We start from the raw sequence: 13365 nt of genomic DNA, 5'->3' as shown, positions 1-13365 counted from the left end.
AATGACAAGTGACAAAAATCAGTGACAAATCTGCTGATAACCAATCAGAAGCAAGGATTTCTCTAGCTTATAATAAACACTTTCATTTGTCACTAATGACAAGTTTTGTGAAACGGGGCCTGGGGGGTATTTCACAAAGATTCTAAGTTGAACTTATCTCTAAGTTGGACTTAAAAATTATGGAAAGCCATTAGCATCTTTGAAAATATTTTGTAAAAGTTATTTTGAAAGGCATAAAATGTTGATTCAAATCATTCATATTTTCTATCATCAAGGAGAGTTCATGTTCTGGATGTGGAATTTATAAAAAGTCTAAAATACTTGAATTTCTGCTTTTGAATATATTTCGTTTTAAGGCTCCAATGGCTGTCCATAACTTTTAAGTCCAACTTAGTGTTAAGTTCTACTTAGGATCTTTGTGAAACGGGGCCCTGGTTTCTATATCCTATAACACAGAGATCAGTGAATATACAGAGGATCTCTGTTGCCTGCAGCTGCCATTCATTTACACTTTTTTTTAACACAGCTTTGTTTCGTTTTGTTTTTCATGCGGTTAACTGCATCATATCTGAACAAACCTTCTTTAGAGCTTTTTTGTTTGTTTGAATTTCTTTTTCTATCTTTGTTCTTCACATTCTGTCAGTTTACTTTTCCTTTTTTCTGTTTTTTGTTTAATTGCGATTTTCTTAGCTTTGACAGATTCTTTCTCTATTTGATTATGAAATATCGTCCATTGAAAGCTTGTAGGGCATTAATACTCTTCTGGAATGTAAACAGACGATATGTTGTATGTTGATTAAGTATTGTACCGAAAGACATTCATTTTTATGATCAAGCGTTTCTTTAGACATAAAATTAAAAACGTACCTTTGATTAGCAAATCTTTGCACAGATAAAATTTCAAACAGTGAACAGACTCTCAAAGTTTATATATTGTAACTAGATTTACCCGTACTTGTTTTTTTTGCTATATATGTGCTTTAAAATTGCATCCATCAAGCTATTACACGTGTCATCTCTTTCCCCTCCTTGCAGAGGTGTGTGACAGCTTTGGATAAGACCTGGCATCCAGAGCACTTCTTCTGCGCTCAGTGCGGTAAGACGTTCGGTGAGGATGGCTTCCATGAGAAAAACGGCCGAGCGTACTGTAAGGAGGATTACTTTGATATGTTTGCACCTCGGTGCGGAGGATGTAACAGAGCTATCATGGAGAACTTCATCACAGCATTGAATGCACAGTGGCATCCAGAGTGCTTCGTATGCTCAGTAAGTCATGATCATTCAAGTTTTGCGTCAGTATTCAATTAACTGCTTAGGTCATATTTTACTCAGCTTTGGGCTTACAATTGGTATTCAGTTGAAACTTAAAGGTATAGACAAGTTTTGGAAACGCCCCGCTGTCAACAAAATGAAATGGGAGCTCTTATTACCAATCATGTGAAAGAATATATATTTTGACGAATACGTGATGATACAAATTTTGCCAGGAAACCGCCTACTTATTGATATATTTGGTAAGTTATCATATTTATCCAGCCTAGATAGATATCGCGTAGTCCCATATAATTTTTCTGTGTACAGTGCTTGTAACTTTACCAAGACTGGGCCAAATTTCTTATCACTTTTATGATTCCAGAACCTTGCAGTACACACCAATACTTATATGCTAGATGATCAACCTTTTCTGATCAATTCCACAACATTTCTTTCACAATGCAATCGCATGACCAGAATTTTTCTATACCTTTTAAGTTGGCTTACTAAAGTAAAATACCTAGATTTGATTTGAATAAGACTTTAGCTATCTACTTAGCTAGACTAAATGCTGAGTAAATACAGACAAAATTATATTATTGAATTGAATATGGGCCCTGGTATCTGTATTAGAAGATTTGGTAAGAACTATTGAAGGATGTTTTTTGTTAGCTGTTTATTTTAATTTAGGTTGTTTGCATGTAACACTGAAATTATATATTGAATCTTGAATCTTGAATTATATAAATAATAGTATCAGCTTTTAGAATGTATAGAAGCAAACAAGAGCTTGTACTTTTCATTTGTTAAACACTGAAATTGTACTTTATTATTATTATTTTAAAAATGATAAACTATGCAATTGAAGTGAAAAATCATATAGATAATCTGATGAACATGATCGATTTAAGAGACAGCTTTAATATATGTTGTATAATATTGCTAATTTATTATCTTCAATGTGAATGTCTGAAAATAAAAGGAGCCTTATCCGATATCTGAATCATTTAGAAGTTCTCATTCTCTTAATTCCAAGTCCTTTTAATAGAGCAATAGTTAAGCGGACAGTACACATGAAGCTGATTTGAAACCTACCGTGGAAACTAGTAATGCAATTTATTAGTGTAGCAGTACCACTTTAATTTCATCAAAATCATCTGAGAACTATTTCAAACAATGTTTTGATCATTTTCTCCTCCATTAGGACTGCAGAGTACCTTTCAACGAGGGTGATTTCTTTGATCATGACGGAGTCCCATACTGTGAGATCCACTACCATGCTGTACGGGGCTCCCTCTGTGCCGGCTGTAACAAGCCAATCACAGGCCGCTGCATCACAGCCATGCAACGCAAGTTCCATCCGGAGCACTTTGTCTGTGACTACTGCCTGAAGCAGCTCAACAAGGGAACCTTCAAGGAACAGAACGGCAAGGCATACTGTCATTCATGCTTTGTCAAGCTCTTCAACTAGATAGCTTTGATAGAGGGCGGTCTGTAGGGGTCACAGCTCAAGGGACCAACAGCCCATGAGACCGACAAGAGTCTTGCAGATCTTCTGAAAGGTTATCTTTAGGGTCCATGAGACTGACAATGCCCATCTGGTGGACCTTCTAAAAAGTTCTCTGAGAGTCCAACAGCTCACAAGACGGCATATCAGTCTTGTGGTCCTGCTGACACTTTTTGTAAAGGTTCAGGGGGGCATTTCACAAAGCCTTTTTCCAATGACAAATGACAAAAATCAGTGGCAAAGCTGCTGATAACCAATCAGAAGCAAGGATTTCAGTAGCTTATAACAAAAACTGTCATTTGTCACTGATGACAAGTTTTGTGAAACGGGCCCCCAGAAGTCTAACATTGTGAGTCTGGTGAGCTGTTGATCTACTTGGATGACCCGGTCCTAAGGTTTCCTTGGTCATGTATCATACATGGAGACTTCCCTAAAATACTGAACTAGTCTGCACTTTATATTTTGCTTGTAGAAAAGTCAGTCATATGCTTTTCACAATGGTAACATTTCGCTTAGCCCCATACCGTAGGTGGGGCTAAAGGGGGGTCTTAGCCCTGCCTATAGTCCTGGTCTAAGCTAAGCCCACTTTCTGTTCAGACACAATTTCACCAAAGTGGGCTAGCTCCACCTAAAGTATGGGGCTAGTTGGCCCTGCAAAAATGCAGGGCTAACTCCGCAATTGCGGTGCTAATCTGAATTTTCTTATTCCGAGATAGGCGCTTAGTACAGGACTAAAACAGCCTGTATGAAAAGCCAAAAATGTTAGTCCAGGGCTAAGGAAAGTATGTGGTTAAGTAAAGTACAGGGCTAAGCAAGACATGTGTGAAAAGCATACCAGTCTACCTACAATAGATTGTGATGCCTCCAAGATTCTAAGGCTATGATAAAATGATATCTGAATGGTGCTTGGAGCAACTTAAGGAATGCTTTATTCCTGTTCATCTACACTGGGGTCGAGAGAGACAATCGGAAATAAATGCCTTGTCTAATAAACTCAGGGCCCACTTTCACAGAACTTGTCATCAGTGACAAATGACAATTTTGGTTATAATCTAGTGAAATCCTTGCTTCTGATTGGTTATCAGCAGATTTGTCACTGATTTTTGTCATTTGTCATTGAAAAAAGGTTTTGTGAAACTGGGTCCCAGGTGTGTGCAATTAAGTCTTACAATAAATCGCATTGAATCACTTACCTGATTTAATTACAAACCACATCTTTGGGGAACTTATCTTAAATTTTCAGAAACGATAGATATATACATGTAGATAATTTGCTCTCAGTTGTTGTAAGATAGGAATTATCAGAACACAAAAGATCCTGAAATTATCTGAATTTTGATACAGTTGAAACATTGTAGTCCAGGCAAATGATATGTCTTCAGATTAGTGATACATTTCTGTATATCATTAGTATACTTGCAAAATAAATGCAAGTCATTTGATGTTGTAAGAGATCATGTGTGACATTTTAAAAATCTATTTCAGGAGTTGAAATCTTTTCTCTCTGGTTGGGAGCTCGTTTCTTGATCTTGACAAAAAAGATGGAATTCTTTCTCTATTCATTGTCACAATTCTTTGCCTTTTTTTATCTGTCATAATGTTTATAATGAATGAATGATATATTACTGAATATTACAGTACTGTCTAAGTTAATGTTTACAATGATAAATTATATATTATGTCTTGCGCATTGCTACATTTTAGCATTATATGACAATGCTAATTCAAAAACTGTATATATTTTGACATCTTTCTTTTCTTCTATTTTATTGATATGTAACATGCTTTATGTTAATTGATTTTTTTTCTTGATATAGCTGCTTTCTACTTGCATCCATATATTTTTCAGTTCAATTCTACAAATTATACAGAAGAGGCGATAGAAATGATTGTAACAGAATACCAAATATATAGAGAGAGCTATTTCTTCATTTTTATGAGTAGTAGTGTACACTGTACATGCATATAGAGTGTTTGAGAACTGCATTTGCTTTTTATATCCTTTTCAACTCCTCCTCACCTCCCTTCCTATCAACACTTGTTCAGTGCTTGTTTTTCCCCCCTGTTTTTCCCTCCTGTTTTTAAAAGGAATAATGTACCACTGCCATTATTGATGTAATGTACAGTTCTTCCAAAAAAAATGCACTTTTAGTTTTGATGACCTTGTTTTGTCGGAGGTAGAATCACGAATCAGCGACTGGTAGTTATATGATAAGAACTACAGTTATGATTTGTTTACACTCATCCTTAGGACTGGAGTGGGAAAAGACTAAACTCTGGATATTCATAAAGTGAAATTTAGGTTGTTTTATAGAGTAAATTTTATCTTACATGAGAACCACTCTTACATAACAAATAGGGATAGGGGAAGTACATGTATTTGTGAACGAATAGTATAATTTATGGAACAAACATTCATTTGATACAGTATTTCAGTAGATGCTTTATGATGTTAAATGTTCAGACTTTTAACAATTGGGCCATCCCCAATAAAGAAGTCAATTGTAATGGAAGGAATGTGATTTGCTGTGCAGATCAGTAAGACACCTTTAATTTAGATTATGAAATGTTCATGAGAAGTTTGATTTTAGTTACTAGGAGACTGAACATTAGAGATCGATATGAAAAGAATTAATTCGTTTTTGTCTTTTAAACAGAATGAACAAATCCAATTATTAAAAAACATTTTGGTTTGTTTGTTAAAATTGGCTCTACACTTTCTCTATTTTTCATGTTACATGAAGAACATTATTTCTATACAAAAAAAAACCCTGATTAAAAAACATGCACTGATGAGGTTTTAGGAAGTGGTTCTACTGTTTCTGTTGTGGTTACAAGTGCCTTGTATAGAGTAAACTTGGAAAAATATTATCTTCCTGTTTTTAAATTATTTCATTATTTGTCATGCAAGTTTAATACTCAAAAGGAATTTTTTACATGTCTTCAGATTTATCAGAACAAAATTATATTTTCATGTAAATTCTGTTTGCAATTGTATTATTTGTGTCTCTTTAGCAGTTGTACATGTATTAATGGCGAAAAAAAGGTTTACGTATACAATACTTTCTGCTTTTATGTAACTACATGTAATTTGGTTTATTTCCTTTTTCTTCTTCTCTTAATGCAATACCTGGAATCAGACCTATACTCACCATGTACATGTATATGATTAGCGTGTACAGCTAAAAGTGATGAACTGTCTTCTTTAAAGATATTCTCCACTTCTGGATATTAACAAACATGATACAAAAAGCTGTTTTATTTAACAAATACAATATATAATTATGTTTTAAATATGAATCTGCAATTTCTATTTCTCTGAATTTACAGATATGGAAGAGTCATTAATTACACTGATGCATCAAATCGTCCCTATTTTCACAAAGTGACGGTAGTGAGGAAAATCGTCACGCAAAGTGAATGCAATTTTTTTCCACTACCGTCACTTCGTGAAAACAGCGACGAAATTTATGTGGCTGTTCCAGGGCCTCACACCTTTTCTTTTCTTTTGAGGGGGTTTGGAGTGTCATATTTTGGTCTGTGTGCTCCCGATTCTTGTTAAGATTGGGAATCGTTTAGAACCTAGAGAAAAATCTTATTAAGAGAGGCATGTGTACTGGTCCTAGGCTGTTTGTCTGGAGGAGGCACATTTAGTTTCTTACCTTTTCCAAGTTTGAATGTATTCTGTTAACATGTAGATCTCTATAACAGTCTCATGTACCAAAAGAACCACCCTCTTTACATGTCTGCTCGTAACTCACTACTTATGTTGTCCAAGTATAGCTTGGTAGAGATTTATTTATTTAGTGATGTAAATTCTATATGATTTGTGACATTTTATCCTTGTTTTTTTCTCTTTTTTTAATGCATTACAGATATTTTTTGCTGATGTAATTTACCATTATGGATGGACTTATCATTATGAAATAATAAAGAATATGATAGCAAATGCTTTGACCTATACAAGATGTGTACTGTTTGATTGGTTTTCATTCTTGAGTGTTTGTTTTAAAGTTCTTGCATGTAAGTACTAGTACAGTGTAAGTGTGCCCTAAACAAATTGAATCAGTTTTAGCATATGGACTTAATAACACTGCTTAATTCAATGTGCACATGCACATTGAATCAGTTCTAGCATATGGAATTAATGCCGCTGTTTAATTCATTCTGTTATGTCAGTATTTTCTTCCTTTTTGTTCCACGTTTACATTTTTTTTTTCATATACATTCTGTTTCATTCCCTCCCTCCACTCACAGATTTCCTTGCCATTGATGTCATCTCTGACCTCTCTTTCCAATCTTCCTTGTCCTTCCACACCATCATTTCATCTTCTCTTCCTTAAAAGTTTTTTTTTATTATTTGATATATCACCCCTAATGATAGTAACTATGACATTGATCTATAAAGTAGAAAATGTAATGGCTTTTGCCTTTTCTACATATATACACCACTTTTACAGTTATTGTTATCATTATTGATGATATATGCCAGGGCGGCAGGGCAGGTATTCAATTCAATACTTGGCATACTGTAAGTAAGAAATATACTAAGTAAATGGCCAAGCTAAGAAATTTACTTATCTGGTATTCAAATCACATTTTAGGCTTAGATTTTGTCTTACATACAGTAAGTATAAGTAAAAAACTATCTGATGAGTATGCCTACCAATCGAGGCCTCCTGATAATTGACTTCAGTCTGGTAGGGAGGGGTCTTAAATTTAGGGTAAAATACTTAGCAAAAAGTTTGAATTGAATACCAAAATTGGCTTAGTATTTTATCTAAGCCAAATACTAAGTAAAAGCTTAAATTTTGTACTTAAGTATTGAATTGAATATGGGCCCAGGCTCCTTACTGTTTTACAGCAAAAAGCCCTTCTCATCATCATACTTAAAACCACTGCAGTTTACAGCATCAGATCTAAACAAGACTTTATCCATACTTGTATCAAACATACAGATATCAAACTCTCCTTTCTTCACTACCCTCCTGTTTCTATGTCTCCTCTTTCTCTGTTCCAGATCTAATAAATCACCCCAACCACACAACTTCACACAAATGATAAAATGATCTACGACCAAGTTTTAAGATGGCTCTCAAATAATTACTTTTATTCAAGCGTTATGGTGTATTTGATCATATACATGTATAATACAGGTATAGAAAATCCACTATCTTACATTTATTTACACAACAAGATATTGGGCCTTTCATTTAATAATATCAAAATGAAGGGCTTTGTCATAAACTACATCAAACAGAGAACTTTTGTAAAAAGGATGCATCATAAAAATGTTATGAAAATGTGGTATGTTTGGCTTGTTTGTAATTAAACGTGTCTACATTTGTATAAGGAAAGTACCAAGGGATATTCCAAACACTATGCACCTACGTCAATTGAATAGTTTGCCGTAGTAAGTCAACATTTTTAGAAACAGGATCAATTTAGAGTTCACTTGAAATACAAAAATATTGAGGGGAAAAGGACTTGTTTTCAATTGTTACATTTGACTGTATTTAGTAATGTATCATATACTAAATACAGTACAAGAAATTCATGATACAGTAATTGTCACTTCTAACAGCTCTTAACAACAAGCATTTATGACTGACTGAAACGTCGTAAATTGGCTGAACCAAATCTGCATGTATGTGTTCAATCCCAGAAAAGATGAAAGCGTTGGAATGAATGCAAGCATTTGCTTAAAAAATATCTCACCTTCTGTCCTGGTATGATTATGAAGAATTGAATGAAAAGTTACCATTTGAAATGTTATTAATATCTTATTAGTAGTAGGAGGATCTTGTAACATGTTTAATAGTAAAATATCTTTCAATACATCATAAAAGATTAAATAATGAGTACTCCATAAAATTAGTTTCTTGAAAGTCACAGGGTACAATAAGATGTTTACACAAACATATCACAATTACCATTTTTACATGAGATTTGAGAAATTTGTTAATGGTTTCATAAAAAGCTTTGTTATATTAATAACATAGCTGTCAAAAATAGTGGATACATTTCTCTTTCCCAGGCAAATAAGGAAAAAGGATATTTCACAAAGAGAATTAATACTTTGAATTTAAAGTTCTGAAGGACATACAGATAATAGTTGATGAAGCTGGTAACTTAATGAGTACCTGGTCTGTTACAGTTAAGAGTGCGTCACAGTGCAGGTGCTGCGGGATGTGAACATTATGTCTGTTTTTACAAAAACAAACAGTTAAAAAACTATATTGTGCTTTTAATAAAATTAAAGGAATCCATATTCCTTTTGAACATCATGTCTATTTAAAAAAAAATATTATGCTTTAAAAAAAAGGAATCCATATTCCTTTGGACCAACATATGTCTATTTTGTTGTTATCTTTACAAAGCAAACATACTTTTAAAATGCTCTTTCATATTTGTGAAGATGTATTGATAAGCAAGAGTTAAAATCAAATAGTGCTTAAGAAAGAAAATCGATTGCTCTTTTAAAATTACAATTGTACCTAAAATTATGAAATTGTAGACTTTTACAATGAGTATTACCTTGTAAACAATTTATAATCTGTAATTGAAGTAAGATATGTATGTATATAACACTCATCAAAGCCTCCTAAAATAATCAAAATCCTTGATTTATCAACAAAGCAGCATCTGTGTAACACAACGCATCAAAATCAATTTTTATTTTCTTTTGCAACTGTTCTCGTATATAAAGACATATCACACAGCAAGTCCATGTTCTGGTGACAGCAATACACAACAAACAAGAAGTTTATATTCACCAACTCTGCGCAATACACCAAAATAATCTTGCCAAAACCAAAGCCTGTTTTATCTCTAGTTAAACTGCAGCTCCAAACATTATCTTGATTAATATGCCTCACCATGTTTCTTCATTCAAACACCCATAATGCATTGCGTACCGAGAAAATTCTCAACTATGGAAGATATCATATGAATACTAAAATTCTTGGAATACACATCAACAAAATATCAGTTTACATGTACAAACACAAATATACCTGTACCTCATACTTGGCAAAAACCTTGAGAAAACCTCAACTCATGAAGAAATGATTTCTTGAATAGAAACAGAGGAACCAATGCAGCTATATTGTAACGTCTTTAGAATCCATAATTTTTCCTCTACCAGGAGCACCTTTAGAAAACCTCACAATCTGCAGCATCGTAAAACACTATTATTTACATATTTACATCAACATCATCAATGTCTATGGATGTTTTTAAACTCTTCTGTAAGTGCATGTTGAAGATAGTATTATCTTGGTATACATGGTATATCTGCCAATGATGTCTGTTGGGTTAAAAATGATGTTAAGCAGTCGAGAAATCAACATAGATTCATGTTTCTTCTAATGTAAGGAACGTTTAAAGATTAAAAAGGAAAATAAATTGTGAAAGAGTTTTAGTGGAAATAAAGACCAATGAAACCATTTCCATTGGTTCTTGTCAATTCAGTACTATTCTGAAACAGAAAAATTTGGATAGAATTAGACAAAAAATAGTCTTTCTGGCAAGAAAAGATAAGAAAAAGAAGTGAAAAGAATGTAATTAAAAAAAACTATAAGCTGAAAAAAGTAATATCAATACTATAAATAGTAATATTGTGCCATATACATGTAGTGTTTATTCTTCAAACCCCCACACTTGCAGGTTTCTATCTTTTTTTTTTTTTTTTTATATTTATGTTTGCAGGTTTCTATCTTGTTATCATTAGGTCTCTTCGGTGCTATATGATTTCACAAAATCTTCTCAAAATTAAGTTTAATTCTGGACTCTAAATAATTCATATGAAACTAAAACTAAACTAAACATAGGGATTAAGAGATATAAAATATATGGCTAAAGAAAATTTAACAAAAAAGGATATTGCACTAAATGAAATATTTACAAACAACTTTCCCTCGCATTACAGATGTTATTGTGTAGTCTGAAAAAAGAGTAAATAAATTGTTATCAATAAGTACTGCCGACATAGTAGACGACATATTCATAATTTGTACTGGTAGGAGGGAACCTTACAAGAGAAAGCGCTGGAACTACAAACATCTTTAAGACTAGTGTTAGAATGGTTCTTGACATTTACTTCTACAAACATTACAAGTTCCTGACTAGAATATTGCTTTTTGATACAAACATACAGAGGGTAAAAAAGAAGAATGAAGAAAAGATGAGGGGCATGGAAGAAAAGGAAAGGGTAAAATCATGATCAGGAAAAAAAAGAATAACGGTAGGAAAGGCTTAGAATGGATGAAGAGTTTGATTTCAGAGAGAAACAAAGATAAGAACATGTTGTGTGGAATAAGGAATGCGAGAGAAGCTAACTTGCTAATTAATCAAGTTTTAAGGCACATGCATTATTTCAAGGGGAATTGAAAAATCGACCATTCAAGTTTCCAAAGAGGGAAACAGAGAAGAAGTAAAAAAAAAAAAAAAAAAGTAATTCATGAAATCTAATGAAAATTAAAAATTCAGGACTATCTTTCAAAACCATATTTTTCCTTCAATTACCCATATAATAAATGGGTAGCGATGTACGCCATCACAATTGTACTCATCAAACTAAAAATAAAGGGGAGGTTTCTGGTCATTTGGACTGGCATGCTTTGAAAAAAATGAGAAAAAGGAAATGCAACAGATTTTTATTTTGAAAATTGAGAAGAATTGTAAGCATGGAGGTTTTCCATAAACATGGAGTCTATTGCTTAGTTGTCAGGGTATTTATGCTGTTGCTCAAAGAAACATTATTGCTCTTGCAATCCTTGAGAGTTCCAGATCCTAAAATGAAGACCTGAGGTAGACACTGAGAGTTGTTTGTATTGTAATCATAGAGAATTCATATACCTCATTGAATTATTTGCTAATTCCAATGATTTGTTACAATTTTGAATACTTTCAGAGTGAACTTCAAGCACTAAATGTATTCAAATTTACATACAAACAAAGTATGAGGTTGATTTCATAATTTGTTTTGGTCACAAATGTCATCATACAAACTTAACATTTTGTAATAATGCTATGTAATGTTTTTCATTAGTCATTTTGTAGTCATGGTTATACTTATGTTATCAAATGTTATCAAGTGCTTGTATCAACACAAAGTTTAAACACTTCCCACATATACATGTATTTGACATCCTAGCAATGTGCAGCTAGCTGATTTCGTTTTGACAATGTACCATTACATTATCAAAAGAGAAATAAAATGGCTAGTGTCGTTTAACACCTTAGTACCGCAACTTGCACTTGAGTAAAAAAGAATGATCCTTGCAAGTGTTTGAATTTTTACAATGTATTATTAAATCATCAAATTCAAAATGCTAGTATTGTTTCATCTAGTACTGGTGAAGAGCTATCAGTACTGCATTCATCTACAGACCAATACATCTGAAGACTAAGACTGGTATTTACCACTTCTATTGAAGCCTGGAAGCATAAAGGATTGTATTTTCAATACAAGTTCATAGAGGAGATGTCATGCTACGATGATTGGGAATCATTCTTGATCTTGATAGACTGTGAATTAGAGCAGTCAACGCGCACTCTGAGAAACATGACATCATCCTTGATATAGTCCCGGGTCTTAAGGAAGTTGTGGGAGACGAAGGTCGGGTAGCCGTAGCCCAGGACGTGGACATCCTTACTGGGTCTCTGGAAGTTCTTCCACGTAGGATCGGGTGTGAAGGATTCCTTGATGTGCATGCGTTTGTTAGGATCCTCGTTCTGATCCAGGAGCGTGAAGGAGATGGGGAAGGTGAACGGCCACCGAAGCAACGAGTCAAAGTCACCGTTGGTCACCCTGATGTAGACGGAGACGTGCTCCCCCTCCCCGGAGCCGTTACCACTGGGGAAGATGGACACCTGAAGCTTGTAACCATAGCGACCAGTGAAGAATGGAGGACTCACCAGCTCCACCTCTTCCTCGTTCTTGGCTTTGGAGAACTTTTCTGCGTAGTCTGTGATACGCCAGAGGAGTTGGCCATCGGTGTTGAGAGACATGGTGTCTAGCTGACCTTGTAGGTGCTCTATGGTCTTCTGCTGGCTACTGACTATGCTACACATCATGGTGAGATGGGACTTCATGCTCTCATCCAGGTGCCTCTCTAAACTCATCCGTGGACCCTGGATTGAGATAATTCAAAATTCAATAAATGATTGGCATGATGCAGACTTCTTGCTATGACCACTATTATCACGGATCTTTCTGTAACTACTTACACCAAAGAGATACCAGCTCTTTGCTTACACTGAGCCTGATACTTATACTGCTGCTTTTTCCACTGTTACTTTACTGCTGCTACGGGAACTGTATCTGCCCCTACGTGAGGGTGTCTGTTACCCTTCACCTACAGTATATCATTTAAGGTTCTATGAATATGGCTCCTCCATTCAAACTTAAATCCAACCTCAAGTTTTGGTTGTACTAAAGAAATAATAATAATAAAACTATCCAGCCTGGCAATCCTTAATACACTAGCACTATCAAAGCCTCTGTCAATCTAGAGCATATACATAACCAAACCCAATTTTTTCCTTGTCTTGTACTACCTTGTTTGCGCTTCTAGAATACAAGGAGATTAGCGGACGGT

At 34.2% G+C, this 13365-nt stretch overlaps 2 protein-coding genes across 4 annotated transcripts in view; one reads left to right on the top strand and one right to left on the bottom strand.

The window, feature by feature from the left end:
• LOC575064 (leupaxin) overlaps positions 1-6680 on the top strand; it is a 50611-nt gene extending 43931 nt beyond the window's left edge. For all 3 annotated transcript variants that reach the window (XM_030972249.1, XM_030972254.1, XM_030972259.1), the window contains 2 exons: positions 1036-1266; positions 2459-6680. In XM_030972249.1, coding sequence (XP_030828109.1) covers positions 1036-1266; positions 2459-2725 — 498 coding nt within the window. In that variant the 3' untranslated portion in view covers positions 2726-6680. The remainder of the gene's footprint in view (positions 1-1035; positions 1267-2458) is intronic.
• Positions 6681-9957: 3277 nt separating this feature from the next.
• The window catches only part of LOC587392 (TNF receptor-associated factor 4), a 29823-nt gene continuing 26415 nt past the window's right edge, over positions 9958-13365 (bottom strand). The window contains exon 6 of the mRNA XM_011682188.2: positions 9958-12898. Within this exon, the coding sequence (XP_011680490.1) occupies positions 12257-12898 (642 nt within the window). The 3' untranslated portion in view covers positions 9958-12256. The remainder of the gene's footprint in view (positions 12899-13365) is intronic.

Source organism: Strongylocentrotus purpuratus, unplaced genomic scaffold (assembly GCF_000002235.5).
Source record: "Strongylocentrotus purpuratus isolate Spur 01 unplaced genomic scaffold, Spur_5.0 spur5_contig_862, whole genome shotgun sequence".
Lineage (NCBI taxonomy): Eukaryota > Metazoa > Echinodermata > Echinoidea > Camarodonta > Strongylocentrotidae > Strongylocentrotus > Strongylocentrotus purpuratus.
Note: the sequence above shows the minus strand (reverse complement) of the source record. Positions and strands in the feature narration are given on the sequence as shown.